Source organism: Callospermophilus lateralis, unplaced genomic scaffold (genome assembly GCF_048772815.1).
Source record: "Callospermophilus lateralis isolate mCalLat2 unplaced genomic scaffold, mCalLat2.hap1 Scaffold_74, whole genome shotgun sequence".
NCBI classification, from domain to species: Eukaryota; Metazoa; Chordata; class Mammalia; order Rodentia; family Sciuridae; genus Callospermophilus; species Callospermophilus lateralis.
The window spans coordinates 6,025,972-6,051,368 of NW_027515420.1; the positions used below are offsets into that span (position 1 = coordinate 6,025,972).

At 34.9% G+C, this 25,397-nt stretch overlaps 1 protein-coding gene and 1 non-coding gene across 2 annotated transcripts; one reads left to right on the top strand and one right to left on the bottom strand.

Annotated features, from left to right (window-relative positions):
- Positions 1-409: 409 nt before the first annotated feature.
- LOC143389938 (transport and Golgi organization protein 1 homolog) lies at positions 410-25,397 on the top strand. Its single transcript, XM_076842648.1, has 24 exons — positions 410-471; positions 6,363-6,494; positions 8,723-8,744; positions 9,650-9,738; positions 9,979-10,056; positions 10,143-10,253; positions 11,490-11,561; positions 11,759-11,863; positions 12,507-12,629; positions 12,728-12,836; positions 13,870-13,925; positions 14,014-14,104; positions 14,276-14,417; positions 19,151-19,252; positions 20,107-20,167; positions 20,280-20,315; positions 20,392-20,459; positions 20,571-20,671; positions 20,852-20,989; positions 21,755-21,823; positions 21,927-22,003; positions 22,129-22,200; positions 23,625-23,787; positions 24,798-25,397. The coding sequence occupies exons 1-24, from the start codon at positions 427-429 to the stop codon at positions 25,109-25,111; spliced, it is 2,376 nt and encodes a 791-aa protein (XP_076698763.1). The 5' UTR covers positions 410-426; the 3' UTR covers positions 25,112-25,397.
- On the bottom strand, positions 3,507-3,613 carry LOC143389956 (U6 spliceosomal RNA). The gene has a single exon (XR_013090191.1). It is a non-coding gene; the product is annotated as a U6 spliceosomal RNA (small nuclear RNA).

A 25,397-nucleotide genomic window follows, 5' to 3' on the forward strand; every position in this document is an offset into this window, starting at 1 on the left:
ATGTTTGTTGAATGTGACCCTGTCTATGTATCTCTGGTTTTAAAAATTTTCCTTTAGTAAATATTGTTCTGATAGCAGTTGTATGGCCATGGAAGTAGTGGAGAGTAGACTGGAGATTGTTCATTTTATAATTGAAGGGTCTGACAGCTCTAATTAGGATTTTGAAGTTTTCTTCTCTGTGTTAATTGTCTTTAGGAGAGCCACATATTCCAGGCACTGTGACTCATATATAGTGAAACACTTGATGAATATTGAAACTGAAGAGAGACAATTCTTATTCTATAGCATAAAATAAAATAGCCATTTCCCCTTTCAACTTTAGAGCTACTTATAACAGAAGGTACTCCTGTTGATGATGGTGATACAGAAAACCAACTAAAGGAGACAAAGGTGGAAGAGCCAGCAGATGCTACCCTTTTGGACAACATGCTTTCCTTGTTATATTCATTCTTGCTTTATTTCACTAAGATGGTAAGTTTGACATAGTTTCTTCAATTAGAATGTTGATTATTTATTAGTTTTTAAGTGGCTTCTGGTCATGAAGTGAAGAACTTAAAATGTCTTTATGAAAATGACTCCTGACCCTTTGAGTAGATAGCTCCTAAAACAAAAGCCATAGGGGTGTGGCTTAATGGCTACTTAGTTTAGCATATGAGGAAGATTTGCTGTCTACCAAGGCTGGACATTTGTACACCTGTAAAAACTTGGTTCTTCCCCTCAGAACCTTTCATTCTGGCAGGGAGATAATAGCATTCACTTGAAACACAGTAAGATAATGGCAGAAAGAGAGGTATTTATTTGATGGTAGAACATTATTGTCCATAAAATCATTTATTATGATTGGAAGGGTGATCAATAAGGTCAGAAAGTAGTTGAGATGTGTTTGAAGCACAGGCAAAGCAAACAGGAGTGTGACATGTGGTTTGTTGTTGATTAGACAGGCTGGGGTGGAGGATGGTGCGGGAAGCTGGCAGTCAGAAGAAATGTGTTCAGAGAAATGGAAACATGAAGAAAAGGATATTTGGGGAGGCCAGGAGAATGTGAGTAGTTGGTGTTGTATAAAGTGTGAAGTTGGAGGGGGATGGTCTGTTGGAGAGGCCAGCAAATCTTAAAGGAAGTCATGAGCCAAAGTAGCATTAGACCATTAATAGTGGGGATCCTTAGAAAGTTTTAAGAATGAAAGGAATTAGGTTAGATCTGTTTCTTAGAAAGAATCACTTAAGGCTGACCTTTCTAAAGAAAATCATGATCCAAACAAGACATTTAATCTGTTTAGAAGCTTATCTAAGCATTTTAGGACTTACCTCACCCTAATGGTATTTGTTGATATTGGACTTTTAGAGTTTAAATAGGAATGAGAAAGCTTTTAGAGATTGGAGGATAAGATGGTCCTAGGGCCATTGTGACAGTAATCCTTCTCAACTGAAGTTGTTTCCTGTAGGTTGTGTTATTTCAAGACTTGTGTAAGAAAAGTGATGTTGTTGTTTTCATTGTAAAATGTATAGATTTTGAAGCCAGGTAGATCTGGTTTCAAATCCCAAGGTTATCATTTAGAAGTTTGGGCAAATAACTAAACTTTGAATATCAGATTCCCCATCTGAAAAATGTAGATAATGCTTACTCCAATCATAAGAATTAAATGATTTGACAAGGTAAAGTGTCTGGTGAGGTGTCTGGCATTTTGTAAGGTTTTTACCCCCACGCACCCCCTAATTCTCATGTAGGCAGTCAGAGGTGGTATAAAGACAATGAATACCTGGGGAGGAAAGACCACCAGGGTGGAAAAGATGTGATGGGGAGAAATGAATCATTTTTCAGTTGGCTCCATGTTTGTTCATGGTGGTGGCAGCCACCTGGGTAAGGAGTATGTACAAGCCAGGCAGTTACAATAATGATATTTCCAGTGATTAAAGCAGTCTTCCACAGTCATAATTTGATTATCAGAATGAATCAACATCACTTGGAAAGTTTACAGCCTCACGATATGGGAAGGATTTCTTTATTCATATTTTTAGGTATGCACAGAGCCCTCCTCTAGGTCTAGGTTGGGGTACACGAATGTGGTGCAGGTATGGTCAGTGATTTTGCGGTGATAGGTAAGATATTGACGTGAGTGGCAAAGAAGAGGCACAATGTTACGAGACTAATTTGAAAGGAGCCTTCAAAAAGGCATTTTGATGGCCCAGTATGTACAGGACATTGTGCGAGGACTAAAAGAGTCTAACAGGTATAAGGCATGATTGTGATTTTTGAAAGCTTTAAGAAAAGGACTTAAATAATATATGTAAAAATTATGAACAAGTCAATGTAAAATCTTAAACAAGTAGTATGATATCTGATAGGACTGGAGAGTAATAGGCTCTGATGTGTTTGGGAGATGTGCACCAATCAGAGTCATTGATCAATGGAATCTTAGTAGAATCTTAGTGTTAGAAGAAACCTTGGAAGGCTGTTAGTCTAGTTTCTCACTCATTGCTGTAATTTTCTTTACTGTGGCCCTGACGAGTAGTTATGAGGCCTGTACACCAGTATTTCCTAGCATGAGTCACTCTCTTACAAGGCTATATGTTCTTCTGTTGTCTAGTTCATCCTTGTATTGACTCCAAATTTTCCTCCACATGATTTCCTCTATAAAAGTGAATTATTTTCTACATAGAAATCCTTTAAATATTTGAACTTATATCTTAATTTAAAAATTATTTTTAGTATTTTTATCATGGAAACTTTCAAATAAGAGCAGAGAATAGTAGGGGACTATAGGTAACCATAACATACTGTACATTTCAGAATACTAGAAGAAAAGATTGTGAAAGTTTTACCATAAATGATGTTTGAGGAGGTAGATATATTTAACTTGATTTAAACATTACATAGTGTATACATGCATCAAAATGTCATGTTACCTACTTCAATAATTATAATGTTTATTTCTATGTACTAATTAAAAAATAAATTTAATTAGAAAAGCTTTAAAGAAAAGCATAGAGAATAGTATAATGAACCCACGGGCCATCACCCAACTTAACAGTAATTCCTTGATAGCCAATATCAGTGAGTTTTTTTTTTTAATTTGTTCTAATTGGTTATACATGATAGCAGAATGCATTTCGATTCATTGTACATAAATGGAACAAAACTTTTCCTAGTTGTGCACAACACGTGTAGTAGTGCTACATGTACCTCGGGTAATGAAGTTCATCTCATTCCACCATCTTTCCTATCCCTATGCCCTCTCGCCTGTCCTACCTCCCCTTTGCCCAATCAAAGTTCCTCCATTCTTTCCATGCCCCTTGCCACCCACCTCACCCCCATTATGGGTCAGCATCCACTTTCAGAGAGAACATACAGCTTTTGGTTTTGGGGATTGGCTTACTTCCCTTAGCCTGATATTTCCATTCACCCGCAGATGCCATAATTTTTTTCTCTTTTAATGCTATAAGTAACATTTCATTTGTAGATGTACCACAGTTTCTTTATCCATTCATCTGTTGAAGGGTTGTTTCCACAAAACTATGGAATGCTTCACAAATGTGGGTGTCATCCTTGCTCAGGGACCATGCTAATGTTTTCTGTATTGTCCCAATTTTAGTATATGTGCTGCCAAAGCAATCACACTCTGAGTTTTAACAAATGTAGATACCCATGTAAAAACTACCATAATCAAGATATAGAACAGTTTTTTCACTAGAAAAGGGGTTTCCTTGGGATCTTTCCCAGTGAGTTCCTTCACCACCTGTTCCAGGCAACCACTGATAACTTTTTTTTAAAACTATAGATTCATTTTTCCTACAGTACTATTTCATATATATGCCCCTATAAGTGGACTCATATCTAGGAGCGCAATTGCCTCCTACGTTTAATGTATGTTTTTATCTTATGTGATACTGTCAAGCCATGCTAAAAAATGACCACAATCATTTTATACTTCCACCAGCAATTTAGGAGACTTCCACTTCATCTTCACTTCACTTGGGCCATTCTAGTGGGTATGTCTTTGTGAGTTTATTTCCTGATAATTAATGATATTGAGTGAACTTTTTTTTTTTGAGATAGGGTCTCACTAACTTGCTTAGGCTCTTGATAAGTTGCCAGCCTCAAACTTGGGATCCTCCTACCTCAACCTTCTGAGTTGCTGGGATTACAGACATGTGCCATCATGCCTGGATCAAATACTTCTTCATGAGCTTGTTGACCATACTGTTTTTGTATGTCAACTCTCTCTGGCTAGCTGGAATCCAGATTTCTCCCAGCTCAGTGCCAACTGTGGGATTGGTTAGCTTATAGTTGTTCTTGGCCCTCGAAAGTACTGCTTAGAATGTAGCTCCAAACTGAAGACCACCTCCATGCAGATTTCTGGAACTCTTTTTCTTTGTGGCTCCCATCTTTCTGGTAGTTTTCTCTACATGTTTTTGGCTGCTTAATCTCCTGGAACTCTGGTCTCTTTCTCCTCAGTGAGACTGTTAGGCCCCATTTGGGTTCCCCTTCCCAAACTGAGGTCTAGAGGGTGCCTCAAGGTAGAATGCTCACCTATTTGTTCTCCTGCTCTTAGGTGTGACAGTTGCGTGTACCTTGTGGCTTTCTATCTGAAAAATAGCTCTTTAAAAATATATTTTGACTGGGCATGGTGGCACATGCCTTAATATCCTAGTGGCTCGGGAGGCTGAGAGAGGATCACGAGTTCAAAGCCAGCCTTAGCAAAAGTGAGGTTCTAAGTAACTCAGTGAGACCCTGTCTCTAAATAAAATACAAAATGGGGCTGAGACTGGGGATGTGGCTCAGTGATCAAGTGCTCTTGAGTTCAATCCCTGGTACCAAAAATATATATATTCCAACTTTCTGGTTGCTTTCAGTGGGAGAACAAGTCTCATATAAGTTACTATCTATTGATTTCTCCATTTGTTGTAACTTTTTGCAATAATTGAAAATAATATGTTTGTGGGACTTCTAGGATATATTTTAGTTTTGGTGAATAAATGACAATCCCCCTGGTACAACAATTTAACCTATTTTCTCTATTGCCTTTTTTTTTTTTTGGTGGTGCTGGGGATTGAACCTCGGGCTTTATGCATTCTAGGCAAGTGCTGAGCTAACAACCTCAGCCTCTCTCTGTTGCTTTATATTTCTTGGAAATTGGTAGTCAGGTTTAGGTTCAATTCTGTTTCTTATGAAAACTTAATAGGAAATATTGCATTGACATATGCATGTCCTCTCCTTTGATGTTGACCACTAGTCAACAGTGACGTTGGTGAGATTTGCTAATATATTATAGGTTGCAAAATAGCAATGGTCTGAGTTGCTGGGATTTTTCTTTCTTCATTTAAAGGCTGGGATGCCTACACAAATAAAAATTTGATTATTCTTTTTTCTTTTCGGGGGCGGGGGGTACTGGGGATTAAACTCAGGGGCACTTGGCTAGTGAGCCATATCCCCAGCCCTATTTTGTATTTTATTTATATACAGTGTTTCACTGAGTTGCTTAGCAATTCTCTTTTGCTGAGGCTGACTTTGAACTTGCTATCCTCCCTCCTCAGCCTCCCTAGCTACTGGGATTACAAGTGTGTGCCACGGCACCTGGCTATGATTGATTATTCTTTACACAGATATTTGGTTTGTATAGTTAAGGCAGGAGATAAATATTTGTTTCCTTTTCTTCATTTAAACACTTTTCAGAATATTAAGGTATTCTTCTAGCTTATCAAATGATACCCAAAGGGGCTTGAAATCTTTTTATTGTTTCATTGTTTTTATTTGTTGCCATAAAATTAATTAGTTCTTTCATATATTTAAGTTTTTGTCTTAAATGAATTTTTTAAATTATAAAAACCAGGTTATCTAAGAGAAAAGAATGATCCAGAGGAATTCTAGCCAGGTGTTAGACAATGTGATGATATAGGGCCTGTTACAAACTGGAAATGTATGCTCAATTTATTTAGATTCAGGCTGGGGTTGTGGTTCAGTGGTAGAGCGCTTGCCTAGCATGCATGAGGCACAGGGTTAGGGTTAGGGTTAGGGTTAGGGTTAGGGTTAGGGTTAGGGTTAGATTTAGGGTTATGGTCAGGGTTAGGGTTAGGGTTAGGGGTTCGATCCTTAGCACCATATAAAAACAAAATAATGTGTCCACCTGAAACTAAAGATACATAAATAATTTTTTTAAAAAAGTATTTAGATTCATTATACTTGAAAACACTGCAAGTGAACAAAAAGTATGAGACTGCCAGTATCCTTTCTCTTGAAGAAACTATTGGAAAATATTGAGGAGGTGGATTTCTGACGAGGAGGTTGGTTTAGAATTGCCATGATTCTTTGTGACTGTTTTGTTATAAATTTAAGGTTTCCCATTTCTTCTAATTTGTCTGTTTCAGCTGTTTACTACATTGCCTGATGAGTATCAACCTGGGCCTGATTTTTATGGACTACCATGGGAGCCTGTAGTTTTCACTGTTTTCTTTGGATTGGTATCCTTTGTCATTTTCTTTTGGAGAACTGTTCTTGTTGTGAGTAAATTAACTTACTTATACCTTAGCACATAAGCACAAGGATTATTTTATACAGTCAGTGCCCCCCCACTTTTTTTCCTTTTCAGTTGCTAAAACACAAATTAGTGGTTTAAGTCAAACTAACCTTATAAAATAATTTAGTGTGGGTGCAGCTGGTAGAACTGGTAATTCTTACAGCCATTCTGACCAGTAGTTACATACGTATCAGAAGTCTTAAAAGTGGGATAAAAGATGGGATAGGTTAGATAAATATCCTTTTATGTAGCATATATGTCTAGTAATCTATATTAAAGAAATAACTATGCTTTGAAGATTTTGGTAATGTTTTTCAGTGGAACAGTGTATTAGATTGAAGACTTAGCACAACATAATTCATTTAGGGGTTATTGTATGTTTGCTTAATGGAATAGTAGGCAGATTTATCTATTTCAAAGCTTTGAGGTACAGAAAATGCTCACAATTAAATGTGAAGTGGAAAAAAAAGCAGAAACTAAGATTTAAATGTTGATGAACTGTATGTTAATATAGACACATATAAACAGGGGGAAATGCTACAAAGAAATACAGTAAAATGAGAAAAAGGAGATGAGATAATTTTTCCAGTCTTTTATATATATTTTTCCCAGATTTTATGATTTGATCATATGTTCAGAAAATACCTTTTTATTTGTAAGTATAGATTATGTGTTGTCCAAAAATCAATTAAATGTTTTGTTCATTAAGTCTTTTTTTTCTGAGCAGAATTAGTCTGTCTCTGTGTATGTGTGTACACATATGTATAAGCGTATATATATAAGCTTATACATACTTATGTTTGTACTGTAGGTCATTCTGTTTCATAGTTATTTAACATAATTGGAAGAAAATTATTTTAGGTAAATGGACTTTGCATATGAAAAGCCTAACAGTTAAAGAGGCCAAAAGCATTGGATACAAATCTTTTCAAATCTGAGTATCCTTTTTCTGATTTCTTAATTATATCAGACATATCATTGTTAAGATAAGTTTCCTCTCCTTGTACAATTGAGTGTAAAATCTCTTAAAAAGTATTCCCTTCTTAAATAGAAGAATCATTTTCCTGGATTCCTGTGAGGAATTTTCACAGTTCAATCTCATTGAACTTTTTCTCAGCTAAAAGGAAAAAAGAAATAGAAGGATAAAGAGAAGGGAAAAACATGAAAACACTTTATATTTCTCTCTTGTTTCTTTCATTTCAAGAACCCCGGGACCTGTTTCTCTTTTCACTAGGTTATGTGGGATCTGGTTCCTAGTTGTTGCTTCTCAGTTTCAGCATTTGACTTTGGAGCTTTAGTCTCTTCCTTAGATGACTGCTTTTATGCTACTTCCCATTTTCCTCTGTTGTCATTTTGAGTAAAAGGTTAGCAAGGCTATGACATTAAAGAAATGCCATTTCTTTCTGTGTTGGAGTTTTCTGAATGCAATTTCCTATTACGAAGATCCCATGGATGATCCATGGACACATCTGAGTATCCCATCACCATTTATAACATTTGAAAGGACAAGTATATGCTAAGTTACAAAGAAATTTAGTGATGTTTTTTAAAAATTTCTGCTTAGGTTTTATTATCAGGCAGTTTATTGCTGTCTTTAGGAAATGATTGTTTTTGTCCTTTCCAGAATATGTTAATTGTCATTTCTATTGTTGCTTGTGCATTTTCTTCTAGCAGTCTTCCCTTTCAGATTTCTTGCTATATATTTAGTGGTTTGTAGAAATAAGATGATGCAGCCTCTTAGTTTCTAAATTCAGCCAATAGCCAAATTTAAATTGGAGTTCTAATATGTTTTCTGGTGAGTGAAAGTGGCATATCTTAGTACAAAGATTATGCCTTTAATATTGTTTCCTCAGATTCCTTTTGAATAGTCATTGTTTCTAGACTTTATCCTGGTTATTTAGAATTCTCAAGTAAATGATTTTGAGTACACACACACACACACACACACACACATACACACACACATCTTTACTGTGAAATAAGGTACATATCTTATTGTTTTTATGTCAGAGCCTATTTATGAAATATCACTACCTATTAAATTTAAAATGCTTGTTAACCTTTATTTATTTTTAATCCTATAAATTTATTATTCTGAACCAGGATGTTATTAAATTCTCACTTGGTTATGATTCTGACTGTTGTTTTAGGAATGCTGTTTCTATTGAGCAGATGTTTGACATCAAATTTAATCTTTTTTCTCTCTTCTAGGTAAAAGATAGAGTATATCAAGGTAAATTTTTAGGTTTCTTAAACTTGTATTGGTGTTTGATGTGTGTTTTATGTATGTTAGAAGTAGATACAGTGACTTTTAATGTCTATTACTTTTTTAACTCCTGAAAATTTTACTATTCCTAGGTTGCTAGCATGGATAACTGAGTAGATTATGATGTTTCCAACTCTGAGATAGGAGATAAAGAGGAGGAACAAATTGTGGATAGGGAGATGATAAGTTTTAATTTGGGGCAGATTAACTTTGAATATTGATGTAATGCAGATGTATTACATTTGAAGAGTATTTCTATGCTAATGATTTAATCATGCATTAAGTAATTGAGTAGATAATTTAAAGAATGGTAATGTGAATCAGTATGCTTTCATTTCTGTTTTTCTTTGCAAAGAATTAAATGATTCCATTTTCTGAAAAGAAAGTGTTTTGAGAAGGGAGGAATATCAAGCTACAACACTTTACTGTATTTCCCATCTGTGAAATAAGCTTAAATTGAAATATCATTTTGGATGGGAGGGGTACCTGGGATTGAACTCTGGGGCACTCTACTGAGCCACATCCTCAACCCCCTATATTTAGAGACCAAGTCTCACTTAGTTGCTTAGTGTCTCGCTCTTGCTGAGGCTGGCTTTGAACTTGGGATCCTTCTGGCTCAGCCTCCTGAGCCACTGGGATTACAGGTGTGCACCACCGCGCCCAGCAAAATATCATTGTTCTTATATTTTTCTTAAATTTTAATAATTTTATACTCTTATTGCTAATAAGCATAGATTGCTTTTTAAAAGCATAATAGTTATGCTAAGAAGTATTTCCTCATAGTACCATATAACATGTCTTTGTTTTTAGTAGATTGAGTAATTTAATTTAATTTAGTGATTATAATAATCTTGTGTATTTCCCCCTTTTAGTCACTGAACAGCAAATTGCCCAAAAGATAATCAATTTCATGAAAGAAGATGAAGAACTGATACAGAAATTTTCAAAGTATGAACAGAAGGTATAATTATTTTTTTGTTTCTTTCTCCCTTGGTTCTAGCTTGAATCATTTCTATCTGTTTTAATTTAAAAATCGTATTTTAAAATTTTTATTTCATTATTTCCTACAAATCATCCAAATTCTAAGCAGTCATATGTATTAAGTACTGCTTTCTTCTGGAAAGGGTCACTTGTCTGGAAGTAACTTGTATAGTAGCACTATAATTTGTGTATCTTAATTCTGAATGCTTTATTTACATAGATGAAGGAATCAAAGAAACAGATCCAAGAAACCATGAAACAAAATATGATTCTTTCTGATGAAGCAACTAAATATAAGGTAAAAATCCCTTCTTTGGGGGGAATTGCATTCTAAACTCAAAAGTAAATGTAATGAGTGAGTAATCTTGACACCTTTTTTCCCAGGATAAAATAAAGCTTCTTGAAAAAGCTAAAGAATTTCTGGATGAGAGAGCTAAAAGTCTTCATGTTATGTTAGAATCTGAAAGAGAACAGAATGCTAAGAATCACGACTTGGTAAGAGTTTTGCTGCTAAGTGTTGCTGTAATTTGGCTTTTGAAATATTTTGTAAAATTGGTTAAGTTGAACTTAGTCCAGCTGTTAACTAAAGTAAGATTAGGAGTCAAGGAAGTTGAACCCACTTCTGTGCCCATTTTGTGGAACTTTTAAGTACTGATACAACAAATTATTTTTATGGGCCTAGGAAATATTTTTATTCTCAACCTTGGATAATTTTCATATTGCTTTGCTCTGCCCTTGGAAACATGCAGATCAACTAAAAAACTATTGTCCAATTGAACAGTATTTGTTTACTTTTTACTTGAAAGAGTAATGAATTAATCAATTTTCTGTACTTAAAAAAATTTTACTTACATATTTCATTTTCAATTTCTATAAGTTTCTGTAATTACATAAAAGTTGCAAAAGATAGTAGAGAGTGTGTTCTGAAATATCCTACCCCCAAGTAAGCTTGATCACCTAGCTGAGGTAGTATTTATCAGATTTCTCCACTGTAAAAATTCTTTCCAATCCTTTTCATATTATATTCTTTGGAAGTTATCATGCACAGCCCACAGTTAAAGTATGAAGAGTTACGAGCTCAGGATGCAGCTCATGGTAGAGCACTTGCCTAGCATGCATGAGGCCCAGGATTCAATCCCAGGCATTGCAAACAAAGATTGCGGAGTTATGTCCACTTCCTTAAGGAGCGAATATCTTTATAAATTTTTTGGAATTCTTCTGTATGTGAGATTAGTCTATTCTCCCTTAAATTTTTTCATTTTTTACTTCAGATAAGAAAATTTTAAAAATCATCTTGGGAAATTTTTTTCTCTATCACTAGAAAAAAAATTACTAATTTGAACTGATTTATTTGAAACAGTAATTAATTAATTTTCTATGCTTTAAAACATTTTATTATTGCATTATGATTTTCTATATTTTGACCTTTTTTTCTGGTTATCTCATAAACAGTAAAGTTGTGGATGCCATGAAATAATTATGACTTCATTTTTCCTCATCTCTTTTAGTTCTTGATTTTTTGCTTAGTCCAAAGCTGGATCCCCTGCATTTACCTGAAATGTAATGGGATGGCTTGACAAATATTTTGTTGTGTTTATCTTTTTTAGTATATATATGTGTGTACACACACACACATATACACACACACACATACACACACACACACACACACATATCACTATTTCTACTGAAATCCTAATGCATATTTTGTGTTCTGTTTTCACCTGGCAGATAATGGAAAATAAGAAATCTATAGAGAAGCTTAAAGATGTCATTTCAGTGAATACTTCTGAATTTTCAGAGGTAAAGCTGCCAACTCTTGCTAATGGGATTGTTGGCATAATGGGATATTAATACTACATCTTAGTTTTGTTGCGGACCAAAAATTTGAAGTGTGCTAAAATGTGCAAAAAATGAGAACTATATGATGTCTGGTTTGGGAAAGTATAACTTTGTTTTTTCTTTGGAATTAATTCACTAACTCTAGTGTTTTGCATTAGCTTCAAATTGTCTTTAATGAAGCTAAGCTTCGTGAAGAGAAGGTGAAGTTGGAATGCTGTCAGCTTCAGAAAGAAAATACCATGCTTACGAAGATGAAAGAGCAGGTAAAGAAAATTTGATGTCATACATAATGTAAACTAGAGAAGTGAATATCATTATCTTGTATCTTTCTTGGATCTGTTTCTGAGGTAAGGAATATTCATGTAGGACCTTTTCTAGATATGCAAAGTTTAAACAGGCTCCCTAAATTGAGTGCATATATATGTTCTCCATCTGTTTTGGATTTTTGGATTATTGCTTTTCTTATCAAATGTCAATCAGTTATTAACTTGCATAGCCTCAATGAGACTTTTTTAAACCAGAAAATTAAGTATTTTATGATCCTCTTTTGAGTAGTTACTGATTCACCGGCCAAGGGAAGGTTACATGATAAGGAGTCTAAATTTAGGAGACAGTCATATGTGCCCAGCCATTCCTGCTGGAGGTAAATTATTTGAATTGGCAGCAATTTTCTGGGGAATGCAATAAACAGGGTCAACTTCCTGAGAGCTCTGATGTTCTTACTGCAGCTGTGAGAGTTGGGGCCACTCTGCCCTCTTCCTTAACCAAGGTCTCAACCCCCTCGATTGAGGCAGGCCACCGAGGAGTATGGTTCTCTATTTCTTTGTCTAAGTCTTGTAGTCCTGATGTATCCAGTGCAGAAACCCCTCCCTAACCCATAGGAATTCATGTGTTTTGACTTTTCAGTTGCAGCAGGAAGTCAAAGACTGGTGTACATCACACGCTGAGCTCAGTGAACACATCAAATCATTTGAGAAGACCCAGAAAGATTTACTTGTAGCTCTTAATCACAAAGATGATACTATTAATGTAAGTTTATGCTCCAAATACATGTTTTATCTCATGAATTCTCCTGAAATCTTCTAAATTAAAATTGAGAATCTTCCAACCTTTTGCTTCTTTTCTAGGCTTTGACTAATTATATCACACAGTTGAATCGGTTACAATGTGAATCTGAATCTGAGGATCAAAATAGAGAAGATGAGTCAGATGAATTAACCAATGGAGAGGTAGCAGGTAAGAACAGTCTCAGGGAGGTTGAATCCTTTTTTTTCTTTCCTGTCTTTAATTAAGTATTTATACAGATGCCACTTTTCAGCTGGCTGATTTTCTTCTTAAGCTTCAGGGTTGTAGACACATATCACTGGATCTATAGATATGTCTGTTGCATTGGCAGAGGTGGGTTGCTGGGGTATAATGTAGCAATAGGCATGTGAAGAACACTGACTTTTTCTATCCCATTGAAAACTAGTAAGTACACTGCAGCTACAATAGTCACATCCTATACAATACTTAGAGTATTGAACATTGTACAGTAAGAGAAATTTGTTTCTTAACTTATGCAGATGATAGTTGATTTTGATAATCATCATCTCTATGGCTCTGTGGTTTTAAGGTCCACAGTCAGTCTTAAGAGTCCGGAGGTACTTGGAACCATAAACTAAGGCTGTGAGAACAGAGGCTAGAGACTATCAGAAAGCTAGAGAGAGGGAGTGTAACAGTGTTTACTGATGAGGAAAATATTTCCAGATGTTTTCTCCCTAGTTGGATATTGCTTACATAGCAAGTATTTCAAACCACACCTGGTAGTAGATTCAAGGAGAAAATAGAGGATTGAATCTTTCTAAATAAGACACTTACTTGCCCAGGTGAAGATAGATCTGAGAGAGAAGAACAGTTTTTATCTTACAAGAATAGCATAGATAACATTTTAGTTGTGCAAACTAGAAATTCACCTTTTTTTTGTTTTTAAGACAGACACAGTACTTTTATTTATTTTTATGCTGAGGATCAAACTCGGTGCCTCACACATACTAGGTGAGCACTCTACCACTGAGCCACAACCCCAGCCTGAAATTCACCTCTCTCTCTCTTTTTTTTTTTAAATCTAAGCTTTCAATTCTCTTAAAAGTCATTAGTCTAGTTTAGTTATTTAATTGATTTTTTTTTCTTCTGGTGTTTGAACACAATCATTATTTAGTTTGGGGAAGTTAGGAGAATATAGAGTTAAAAGTAAGGAAAGAAAAAGCTAAAGTCTTTTGTTTTTTAGGTGATCGGAATGAGAAGATCAAAGATCAAATTAAGCAGATGATGGATGTCTCTCGGGTATAGTTCTTTGTAAGAGTCCCATAGTGCCTGTGAATTCTTCCTGTGCCTCACTTTTAAGAATACCTCTCTTTTCTGCAATTTTTAGACACAAACTACAATATCAGTAGTTGAAGAGGATCTAAAACTTTTACAACCTAAGCTAAGAGCCTCGATGTCCACAAAATGTAATCTAGAAGGTGGGTTCTTCTTGAGAAGAAATTGCCATGTTGGAAAGACTTAAAATTTTATTGGAAAGATAAAGAATGGCTTCTTGCTTTCATGCTTCTTACTTTTCTTGGCACTACTCCCTCAAACAAGTTCTTAATTCCTTGTACACATATAGAGATAAGCTGTTTTATCCTTTACAGACAAAATAAAGAAATTAGAAGAAGGTGACTGCAATTCACTACAGTCTTCTAAAGTTGGACTGGAAGAGGAATGCAAAACTCTAAGGCAGAAAGTGGAGATTTTAAATGAACTCTACCAGAACGATGAGATGGCAATACAAAAGTAAGATTTTCATTGTTTGTTATTGTTATCACTGTGTGAACTAATAGATAATTTTATCTTTTCTTAAGATTATTTACAATTTCTTCTAGTTGTAATAAGTAGAGATTTGTCTTTTTTCCTTTGTGTTTTGTTTCCTATAAGTTGCATTTTTCTTTCCATCGTCAGTCTTAAGAGTCCTGAGGTAGTTGGAACCATAAACTAAGGCTGTGAGGACATCATAATCAATTGTCAAATTCATATGAAGGCAGGAAGTGGTAAAATGGTATTAACAGTCACTGATGTGGAAATACCTCTCAAAGTTCTAGACCCTTTCTATGATCCCCCCTATTTATTTAATTACCTTTCATTGTGATCAGTTATGTAATTCTAATGTTTTGAACTTGTATCTCTAACTCTGGACCTTTAAAAATACTAAGTGATTTTGCAATGACATGTTTTAGTAGAATAAAAACTTCAAAAAGGAATAATATTTACTTATTGATGGTACAAGTTTTGTACTTGAATATCTCAGATGTTTACACAAAATTGAACTGTGGCAAGGACCTTAGGAGTTATGATTACAGAAGTACTTTTTTGTAGTATATATACATTAATCTTCTCAGTGTGGAGCTAGTTATTTTTTGAAAGTTCATTTGAAGTTTTTAATCCACAAAAATACTTGAATTCTCTAAAAATAGGTTGTGTCAGATTTTATTTGTTTGCACCTGATTTTACTCTTTGACTTCTGTTGCCTAATTAATGCATTAAATATTGAAATCTTTCCATTAACTTTTCTAAAATTCTGTGATCTCCAAGTGACCTTTTTAGAATCTCAAATTTTTGTACAGGCCAGTTCTAAATTCCTGGTCTGTTTCAAAGAAACATTTCTCATTTTATCACTTTTTTTAAAAAGAACACTTGTTTTCTCTGTCCCTACTAGTAATCTGAATGACCTAAATGGCAATCAATTTTCTTTGTAATGCAATTAAATTGTAGCACTATTTTTCTCAACTCCTCCAAAATTCATTCAGTCATCATCTGTGGTTTGTACTCTTTTTACTCATCCCTAGGTACTATGTTAGCTCATGCCTGTGTCATCTTTTCTGTTTCTAACCTAGATCATCTGTCTTCATTCTCCATTTTTTATATTTGTATATAACTTATTTCAAATTCTTAGTAGTTTTCTCTATAGCCGCTTGAGTGGACTTTCTAAAATATAAGTCTGTCCATGTCAATATGTGCCTGTGGTTTATGAAGAATTTGCTTTCTATTTGATGACCTGTTCTTTTTTTCTTCCTTGTATCTTTTTAATAGTTTAAATATTTTTAATTATTTTCCTCATCCCCTGTATAAGCTTGTTGTAATCATAAATTATATTGGAATTATAATTATATAATTATAATTTTATTCATCTTCTCATAATTTAAAGTCCATGGTATATATTCTGGATTTAATAAAAACCTGACATAGATTAATAGGTTTATTATTTTTTTATGGGCTTTAAGTAGCTCCTGAATCAGAAAACTGTTGTGGCATTGTATGTTAGTACTTCATATACTGTGAACTCCACAATACATTCATTCAATTTATACACATATTTAAAGTTTCTGTAGTTCTGCATTCTACACTGTTGGTTTCTTATTTGAAATTATTTTCATTCTATTTGAACATTGTCCTTTAATGATAGATTTGATTAGTGTATCAAAGGTAGTACAAGGATAAACAGAGAATAGTATTTTATCCACTAAATATTGCTACCTTTATAATCTGTCTTAGGTTGACATGAACTTCATGATTAGAGTTAAAACCAGTTTCCATTTTTAAAGGATCTTTCTTTTGGCTACTGAATTTTGACTGTTACTTAGTTTTAGCAATTTAAAAATATCCAATTAATTACCATTTGTTTTAAATTTTTTCTTTAAGGAGTCCATTATCATTGTTGTTTGGTCTTATTCCTCCCCTAGTTTCTGTAGTCCTTTCTCTGTTTTTTTAACAGTTGTATTGGGAAGTGCCTAGGTGTAGTTTTCCCCACCCCACCCACTTTTCCTCTTGCAGTTATGTTGCTTGGGACCATTAAACACTTCTTGAATTTTTGAGTCTTTTTCTAAATGTTGATTTTACCTCATTCTCTCTTCTGATTATAATAATGCATATTAGAATTTGATTTCCCCTGCCTCCTACATTCTGGATTTACTTCTTCTGGATATTTTCTTCTGATCTGTCTTAAAAGCGCTAGGATTTATTTTTCTTCCCAAATCTGCTGCTAAAATCATTCATTGAGTTTAGGATTTTAAAAAATTCAGGGTTTAAAATATTATTTTAGTTGTAGATGGACACAATATTTTATTTTTTATAGGATTTTTTTAAGAGAGAGAGAAAGAGAATTTAAAATTTATTTTTTAGTTTTTGGCAGACACAACGTCTTCGTTTGCATGGGGTGCTGAGGATTGAAGCTGGGCCGCACGCATGCCAGGCGAGAACGCTACCGCTTGAGCCACATCCCCAGCCCGACACAATATTTTATTTATTTTATGTGGTGTTGAGGACTGATCCCAGTGCCCCACACATGTGGGGCCCGTGCTTCACCACTGAGCCACAACCTCAGTCCTATTTCAGTACTACAGCTCAAACCCAGGACCTTGAGCCATGTGCTCTACTATTGAGCTACCTTCCCAGACTCCTTGCTCTTTCTCATAAGGGACTAGGGTCTTACTGGTTTCCAAGCTATCTTTAATCTCATAATTCTGCCTCTGCCTCCTGAGTATCTTCGACTGTAGGTAGGTCACCATACCCAACTATTTCTTGGTTTTATAGTTTCTAATCCTTTGACAAAATTCATAATCTTTTTTTTCCCTCTTTTGTGGTGCTGGTGTTTGAACCCAGACCCTTGTGCGTGCAAGGCAGCACTCTACCAACTAAACTATATTCCCAGCCCTGAAATTCATAATCTTGCCTTTACTTTTTTGACTATATAAAGCACAGTGATTTTAAAACATGTGTGGATAACCCCATTAGGTGGTTTCCTTTTCTGTGGTATTTTTTCTCACAGAATTTTGTCTTATGGAGTGCCTGGTCAGTTTTGATTGGCCAACATTGTTGTGATAATTATAGATGAAATTTGAGGACTAAGACAAAGTTATCTTCTTATAGAAAAGTGTTGAGGTTACTTGAGTAAGATTCTCACTTTAAACTTAGTCATCAATTAAGATAATTCAAAAATGACTTGTCTTTTCAATGTTTCAGCATTGTTCCTTTTAGATTTTTTGCCTGTTCATCACTTAAGTGTGCAGTACTTTCTAATCTAAACTCAAAGGCTAGGGCTTTTATTAAGGTTCCTTTATTGGTAGCCTCTTTTTTCCTCTAAGCCCAGGAATTTAATGAAGGCTTGGTTCAGGCTCATATCTTTGTGTTATCTTCAATAGGAGAAAAGTACCTTAAAGTGCCAGCCTTACTTGTAATTCTGAGATTCCTTTTTCTAATGGATCTTGGCCACATACATATATCTTCACTGACTTTTTAGCTTGGATCCCTTCAAACACAATTTTATATTCTTATAAAAATATTTTGATTGTTCTTAGTGCTCTCAGACTAACTCTTTGAAAATTGGAAACAAAATTCTCTCTGTCCTTCAAGATTCAGTTTTCTCCATATTCCTTCTTAAGGCAGTGGGCAAAATTATTATATTCCTTTAGGCATCATTTATACCTGAAACAGTGAGCTCTTTTATTCTTTAGCATCTTACAAGGTAACTAGTATATTATAGCCACTCATAAAATACTTGCTGAAGAATTAAATGAGAAGCTATATAAGAATATATAATCCCCTTTTTCTATTTGGTATCAGTAATCCTTTTTTACTGTAGTTCTTCTGATTTATGGAAAATTAAGTTTCAAGTTAATTATCTTTTGAATTGGAACTATGGCTAAAGTAGTACAAGGATAGCAGAAAATAGTATTTTTTTAATCATTAAATGTGGCTACCTTTGTGTCAGTTTCATGATCAGAGTTAAAACTTGTCAGTAGATAATACTCTGATAGTGGGTCAGTTTGGCTTCTTTTTCTGGTTGATAGACATTATCAAAACTCAGATTTGTCTTTTTGCTTAAGATGAACATCTTGAGTTTCATGATCAGAGTTAAAACTTGTCAGTAGATAATACTCTGATAGTGGGTCAGTTTGGCTTCTTTTTCTGGTTGATAGACATTATCAAAATTCAAGTTTGTCTTTTTTGCTTAATTTACAATTCTTTTGAAATAGATATCTAAAGTGTGAAAAATGTTCTGTGGTTAATTGCATAGCTAAAAGACATATTTTAGAAGATTTTTTCTTTGACTGACTATATCTTTATTATGGTACCAGTCTTGGATTGAGAAAAGAGTTCCTCCATGACAAAGATATACTTAGTGTCCTACCCATGGCAGAAATGAGAAAAGAATTATCCCCTGCTTTATTCTATTATGTTTAATTATGTTAGGTTGATCAGTCCTGATCTTCCACATTGAAGTAAAGTGAGTTTTTATTATCTTACACACAGGAGACTTGCCCTTGGGGCACATGTTGTTTTCACATTTATTTTATTTACTGGTAAGTAGAAAATTAAGAGGAGAAGTTAGAAAATGTAAGTGATTTGCCAGAGTTTGATTTATGAAATTGCAGGTTTGAATTCCTATTTTATGTCCCTAAGCATTTTATAGAATTGTGGGAAGTGATATTCACAAAGAGAAACTTTTGATTTGATAACTGGCTTTATTTTAGGAAACTGAGTCAAGAAGAATGTGAGAGACTAGAAAAAGAGCAGCAGCTGTCAGCTGCAGATGGAAAGGTGGTTTCTGCTATACAGGAAGTTAAAAATTACAAGTGAGTTCAGTTTCTAAAGGAGGGTGTCATTGTCTAATGAATTAGTGTTAGCTTTCTTTTTAATCTTTTTTTTTACATTATGTAGATCGAAGAAAATAGCATGGAAGTATAAATAACGAGAGGATATGAACACATTCAATTCACACAGGAGAAAAAATAAATTTCAACTTAACAAATGAAAAATGTTAACAAAAATTTACTTGTACCCAATGGGCAAGACCATAGGGAACTTGGTCAATGCAAACAGTTCTGGGGGTTTTGTATGTTGTAGTAATTCTTTAAGAAATCAGTTTGCTGTGTGTTATATCAAGACCCACAAAAGTGTGGCATTTGATAGACCTTGGAAATCGTCTATGGATATAATTTGAAAAAAAGAAAAAAAGTTTTAAGGAGGAAGATATTTCTAGCAGAATTACTTGAGAACACACTGATGAATAGTTAAGGAAATTATAATTTATCAATTCAGAATCTCTAGCAATTAAATGATAAAGAAGTTATTAGTATTAGGTTTTTATTTATTTATTTATTTATTTATTTTTGGTGCTTTACTACTAAGCTACATCCTTAGACCTTTTTTTTTACTTTGAGACAGGGTCTCAGTTGCATAGGTCCCCACTTAATTGCTGAGACTGACCTCGAACTTGTGATCCTCCTGCCTCAGCTTCCCAATCATTGTGATTACTGGCATGTGGCATGGCACCTGGCCTGTAGTATTAGTTTTGATCACACTGGATTCATATAACTATAGAAATGTTTTTCTTATGTATATTAAAAGTCTTTAAAAGTATAGCTGATGGAATAAAGGGAAAATGGTCAGAATGTTTCAAATTTTACTCAATTGTTGTAATTCTTAGGCGGAGAATTGAAGAGATGGAAGAAGAATTACAGAAAACCAAGCGCTCATTTAAAAACCAGGTAGTAATTAATACTGTCCTATAGTTGCAGAATTCTTTGATATCTAATACAGACAATTATAGGCTATTATAATGAGTCCCTAAAAACATTTTTAATGTGTTGTCTTTTTCAGATTGCTATTCATGAGAAGAAAGCTCATGATAATTGGGTAAGATTTTTTCCCCCTTTTCTTTATTTTTTGCATAGCCTACCGCAACTGAATTTGAATATTTTCTCTTTAATAGCTCAAAGCTCGTTCTGCAGAAAGAGCTATAGCTGAAGAGAAAAAGGAAGCTGCTAATTTGAGACAGAAGTATGTGATTTTTGGTATCTTACTGTATGTTTTATAGTGTTTTAAGGTTATGCTGGATATTATCTATGATTGCTGTTTCATAATTCAGCCCATTCTTTCTCAATATTCAAGACTACTGGAAATGACCCAAAAGATGGCAATGCGGCAATATGAACCTGTGATTGTAAAACCAATGCTGGGGAGACCAAATTTACAAAATCCTCCTCAGAGAGGTAGGGGACACTTTGTAAAAGGTGCTATTTTATTTCTTGGTGCAGAATGTATGTAAATTACTTTTTATTTCTGTGTGTAATTGTTATGAAATAATCTGAATGATTTGCTAAAGCGGGAGGTGTGGGGGTTGTTGTCAGGGAGAAGGCTGCCTTAAAGTAGTAATACGGCATTGTCTTTAGGTCCACTGAGCCATAATGGCTCTTTTGGTCTATCCCCCGTGAGTGGTGGAGAATGTTCCCCTCCACTGACAGCAGAGCCAGCTGGGAGACCTCCTTCTGCTACTCTTAATCAAAGAGATATGCCTAGAAATGGATTTGGTGAGCATTCACATGTTGCTTTATAGTAAACTGCTTCAAGGTTTTGTTTTTTTTCCCTTTTGAATATTCTAATGAAAACATAGAATTTGGGCCTGTACAATAATTTCTTACTTTATCTTAGTGAATGTTTTCTGTAAAATCTGTTCTAGAATAGAAAACATTTTTTTTTCCCCCTGGAGGTCCCTGTATTGTTTTATTCTTTTAAACTTTACACTGTGAAGTGTAAACCTTTATCTTTAAATTAAATCTCTATGATGTTCCTTTCCCAAATATTATAAAAGTAGCCTTAAACTTTATGTAGCATACATATTTCCAATATGAAATACTGAGTCTTATTTCCAATTTTAAATAGGACTGTAGTCTTGGTAAGATTGGAAGTCAGGTTATACAGACTAAAGAAAAGCCAACCTACACATACTTCAAGTCTATAGCTTAAAGTTTAGGACCAGTACGTATTAATTTGTTGTTCTATCAACCCAAGGCAGTTCTTTATTTTACTTAAGTCTCTTCATAAATTGTGATTTATGTATTGGGCAACCCATTTTTTAAAAAAAATATTTTTAATTGTAAATGGTGTGATGCTGAGAATCAAACCCAGTGCCTCACACATGCTAGGCAAACACTCTACAACTGAGCTACGACCCCAACCCCTGGGCAACCCATTTTTAATGTTGCTTTCTAGTTATTGTTGAACCCTGACCTGTCCACCAGTGGTTTATTTCTTCTGAAAAATACGTACAAGGGCTCTGATCTTTCTTTCCCAATGGTCAATGGATGGACCTTTACCTCGTACTCAATGGTCTTCTGAGGCATCTGGGAAACCCATTGCCTCTGGTAAAGAGACCAAGTAATTTCAAAGAATCTGTAATTGTGGATGCAGGATTTTTATTCTTGTCATGTTAGAATAAGTCTGAATCCATTCTTTGATCTCTAACAGACTCAGGATGTGGTCCAGCTCACATGAACAGCAGCTCCAGAAGTTCTTCTCCAGCTAAGGTGATGGATAAGGGCAAGGTAAGTTCTGTAGTTACTGTGAATCACGTGGTCGTGCAGGAACATGTAGCTTTCCTACAGTACTTGGTCTTTGCTTTATCCTTCTTTGTGTTCTATTTGTAGTATCCCATTTGTTTCTTAAAAAGCAAACTGTTCCCCAAGAACTTGAGACCCCCTCAGTTTCTACCATTACTTCTTTGACTGAGCATCCAGTTGGAGTAAGTACGTAGAGGTTGAGAACTGAATTGGGTTTTATTCTGTGCATTTCTGGGAAGGATATTCAGAGCATGACACTGATCTTGTTTGCTTTAAACTGCATGCAATATTGAGCTTACTTCTCTCCTTAACTTGGAAATGTGGCTTAAGTGTGTACAACTATAATGAACTACAGAATGTGAAAAGTTATCACTCTAACTTTATATGGTGTTTTGTGTTGAATGTTCTAAGGCAAAGTAAATTCATTATAAATTATATAATTCATCATTTTTATTTTTGTTTGGAAGAATGCTATTTAAGAATTCCTCCATTTTTGCAAACCCTATTTTGAGTGATTTGAATTAGATTGGTATCAGATTTTCTGAAAGTGAAATACTGTTTCAGTGCAACAATGATAATCTGAAATGACCTCTTGAGCCAGTCCCAAGCAATGGTCTCATTTGTTCACATAAGTGCATTCTCTTGTAACTGTGTTGCTATTATATCTGGTAGGTCTTCTGCAGCTCTATAATAAAATAAATTTTTAATTGTTTAGTTTCAAACCCACTACTCATAGGAAATGATAAATCAATATCTCAAATGGTGTACAGTAAATGAAAGTAAATATTAAAGCCTTGTCTTCCTAATTTGTGTATATAGCATTGTGTTGGAAAATACTTCTCAAGTTCCAGTGTATACATATTTCAGGAATATACATCTCTGGAGCAATCTAAGGGCAGCTTAGATAAGACCCCCAAACCCCTTTGTAGTAGAAGATTTAAAAGAGAGCAAAGACCCGTTGTTATAGAGGAGTAGAGGTGGGAAAAGCATGACTTGGAGGCAGACCTGGGATTGAGATCCTTTAATATGCAGTGTGGCCTTCAATAAATTATGATAATCCATTTGCTTTTGTTCCCTCTTATTTAAAACAAGACAGTCTACTTAAAGATCTCAGAGTTTGAATAATATATGAAAGACTTACTGAAGATACTCTGAATAGCTAGCTGTAATAATAGTAGCTATTATTACATGGGTAGAGAATGGATTATTCATTTTATTCTGTTCATTCTTAATATGGAAGTAATGAGCTATTGTGATGAAAGGGAAGTGATGGGGAGGGGGAACTCCCTTTGAAATAGGTTGTAGTGAATACAGCATGACATACTGGTCAGAAATCACCTCTGTTAATAACCTCTGCCAGTCCTCTTGCCTTTCCCTTTCCTGTGCAGATATAATCAGTAACAAAGTGCTCCCTCTTGTGGAATCCTTCTAACTTCTGTAAGCTGTCAGTGGGAATACACAGGAGGGGTGGGTAGAGCTTTGTTGCACTGATGGTGTTCTCTGGACAGGTGCCTGTTTTGGGTTTTAGTTTTTATCGGTGTTGGTACTTTGTCTTAATACATAGGAATTTTAAAACTTTTAACTGCTTTCAAATCTTAAATTGCAGGTTAATATGGCTATGAAAGGGCCCCCTCCTTTCTCAGGGGTACCCTTCATGGGCCCCCCTATGGGGCCCCCGATGGGACGGCCTCCACCACCTCCCTTTTGGTATGGACCGCCATTTCAGCTCGGTGGGCCTTTTGGGCCTTGGCCAATTCCTCCACCATTTGGTATGATGATCTGAACAGTAGTGATTGACTTATAAATCACATTCATCTTTCATTTCTATTGCTTGCTAAAACAGTTGGTTGCTATCTCAGGTCTTAACAATGAAAGGATAGAGCTGAGTACATTTTAATTTTTCCTCCAGTTTTCTGGGACATATGGGACACTACATAATCTTATACTGAGATAGGCAATAGCTATCTCATAGACAAGGATAAGGGGCTATATAGAGAAAAGCCAGAAATATTACTTCTGCAGATATTTGTTGAAAATATGTTGATATGCACTGCAATAGATGGAAAGGTGGATGAGACACATGCCATAACTTAAAATTTTGTCACAGATATGAAAATCCTATAACATAAAGTTTGTAATCACCCATGATGGAAGCATAAGCAGTAGGTTATTGCATATAGAAAAGGAAAAGTCAAACCCTCCTTACCTTGAGAAAAGTCAGAGGGAAGTGTTAAAGAGGAGGATTTAACAGTGACCTAATAAATGTTGCTGATTTAATTAGGTGGCTGTGGAAGGCCTTTTCCAGGAGGGCATGCACCTTGATTCTGATGGCATGTGTAAAGTCCATGCTGAAATACTTCATGAATTTTTAATGGATACAGTAATAAATAGTGGGATTTCCTTTTATCAAAATTTCTTTGATGTAGTAAAGTCCTTATTTCATAATCTATCATTTTGTCATGGTAATATAGTACTTCCAAATATAAATGGAGCTCTTGTGAGATAGAATTAATTCTGCAATTATATAGTAGGGAAAGAAAAAAGAGAAGCCTGGAGCTAGGTAGAGCCATGTTTAAATCCTTAATATATGGCTTCATGGCTGGTTGGCCAGGCTATAACCTAAACTTGTTCCATTTCAGTTTGCCTCATCTGGAAAGTCAGGATGTTCACCAGTTGATGTTCTAGGCTTGGGAGAAATTAAAGACTATATTAACATACTTGAAATCACCCAAGTTCAGAAATTTCTGGGTATTTACATAACTTCCTTTTTATTTTCCAGGTCCTGTTATGCGTCCACCAATAGGCTTCAGAGAATATGCACCAGGTGTTCCACCTGGACAACGGGATTTGCCTTTAGACCCTCGTGATTTTTTTCCAGGGCCTGCACCATTTAGACCTTTAGACTCATTTGGCCCAAGAGAGTACTTCATTCCTGGTGCCCCATTACCACCCCCAACTCATGGTCTCCAAGACTATGGGCCACCACCTGCTGCAAAAGACTTAATGTCTTCAGGCTTTAAAGATGAACCTCCACCTACACCTGATTCTCAGAGTAGTGAGGGCTGTTCACAGGCCTTAAAACAGGGCCCATAAAATTAACCTCTGACACTTAGTCAGAAAGTGGACTATGAACTATTCATTATGTTGAAGGATTATTGGCTTCAAAATATATAAGTTTATTTTAAATGGTTTATGTTTTTAGAATGAAGCTGCCTTGGCGCAGTATACATTTGGAGCCAAAATATTTTCCCCCTAAATATCCCCCACTTAAACTAGAGTATCCTTCCAACTTTAAAATATGCAATAAGGAATACCTTTGTTTTAGTTAATGTAGCATGTACAATTGCTAAATGATTTAGAATGTCATAATTATGGACAT

Bases quoted from the DNA above. Each gene is read 5' to 3' on its own strand.
- LOC143389938 (XM_076842648.1), top strand. From the start codon at position 427: ATGCTTTCCTTGTTATATTCATTCTTGCTTTATTTCACTAAGATG. The intron at 20,168-20,279 runs GTAGTAATTAAT...TGTCTTTTTCAG, and splicing joins AGCGCTCATTTAAAAACCAG to ATTGCTATTCATGAGAAGAA. The intron at 20,460-20,570 runs GTATGTGATTTT...TCAATATTCAAG, and splicing joins GCTGCTAATTTGAGACAGAA to ACTACTGGAAATGACCCAAA.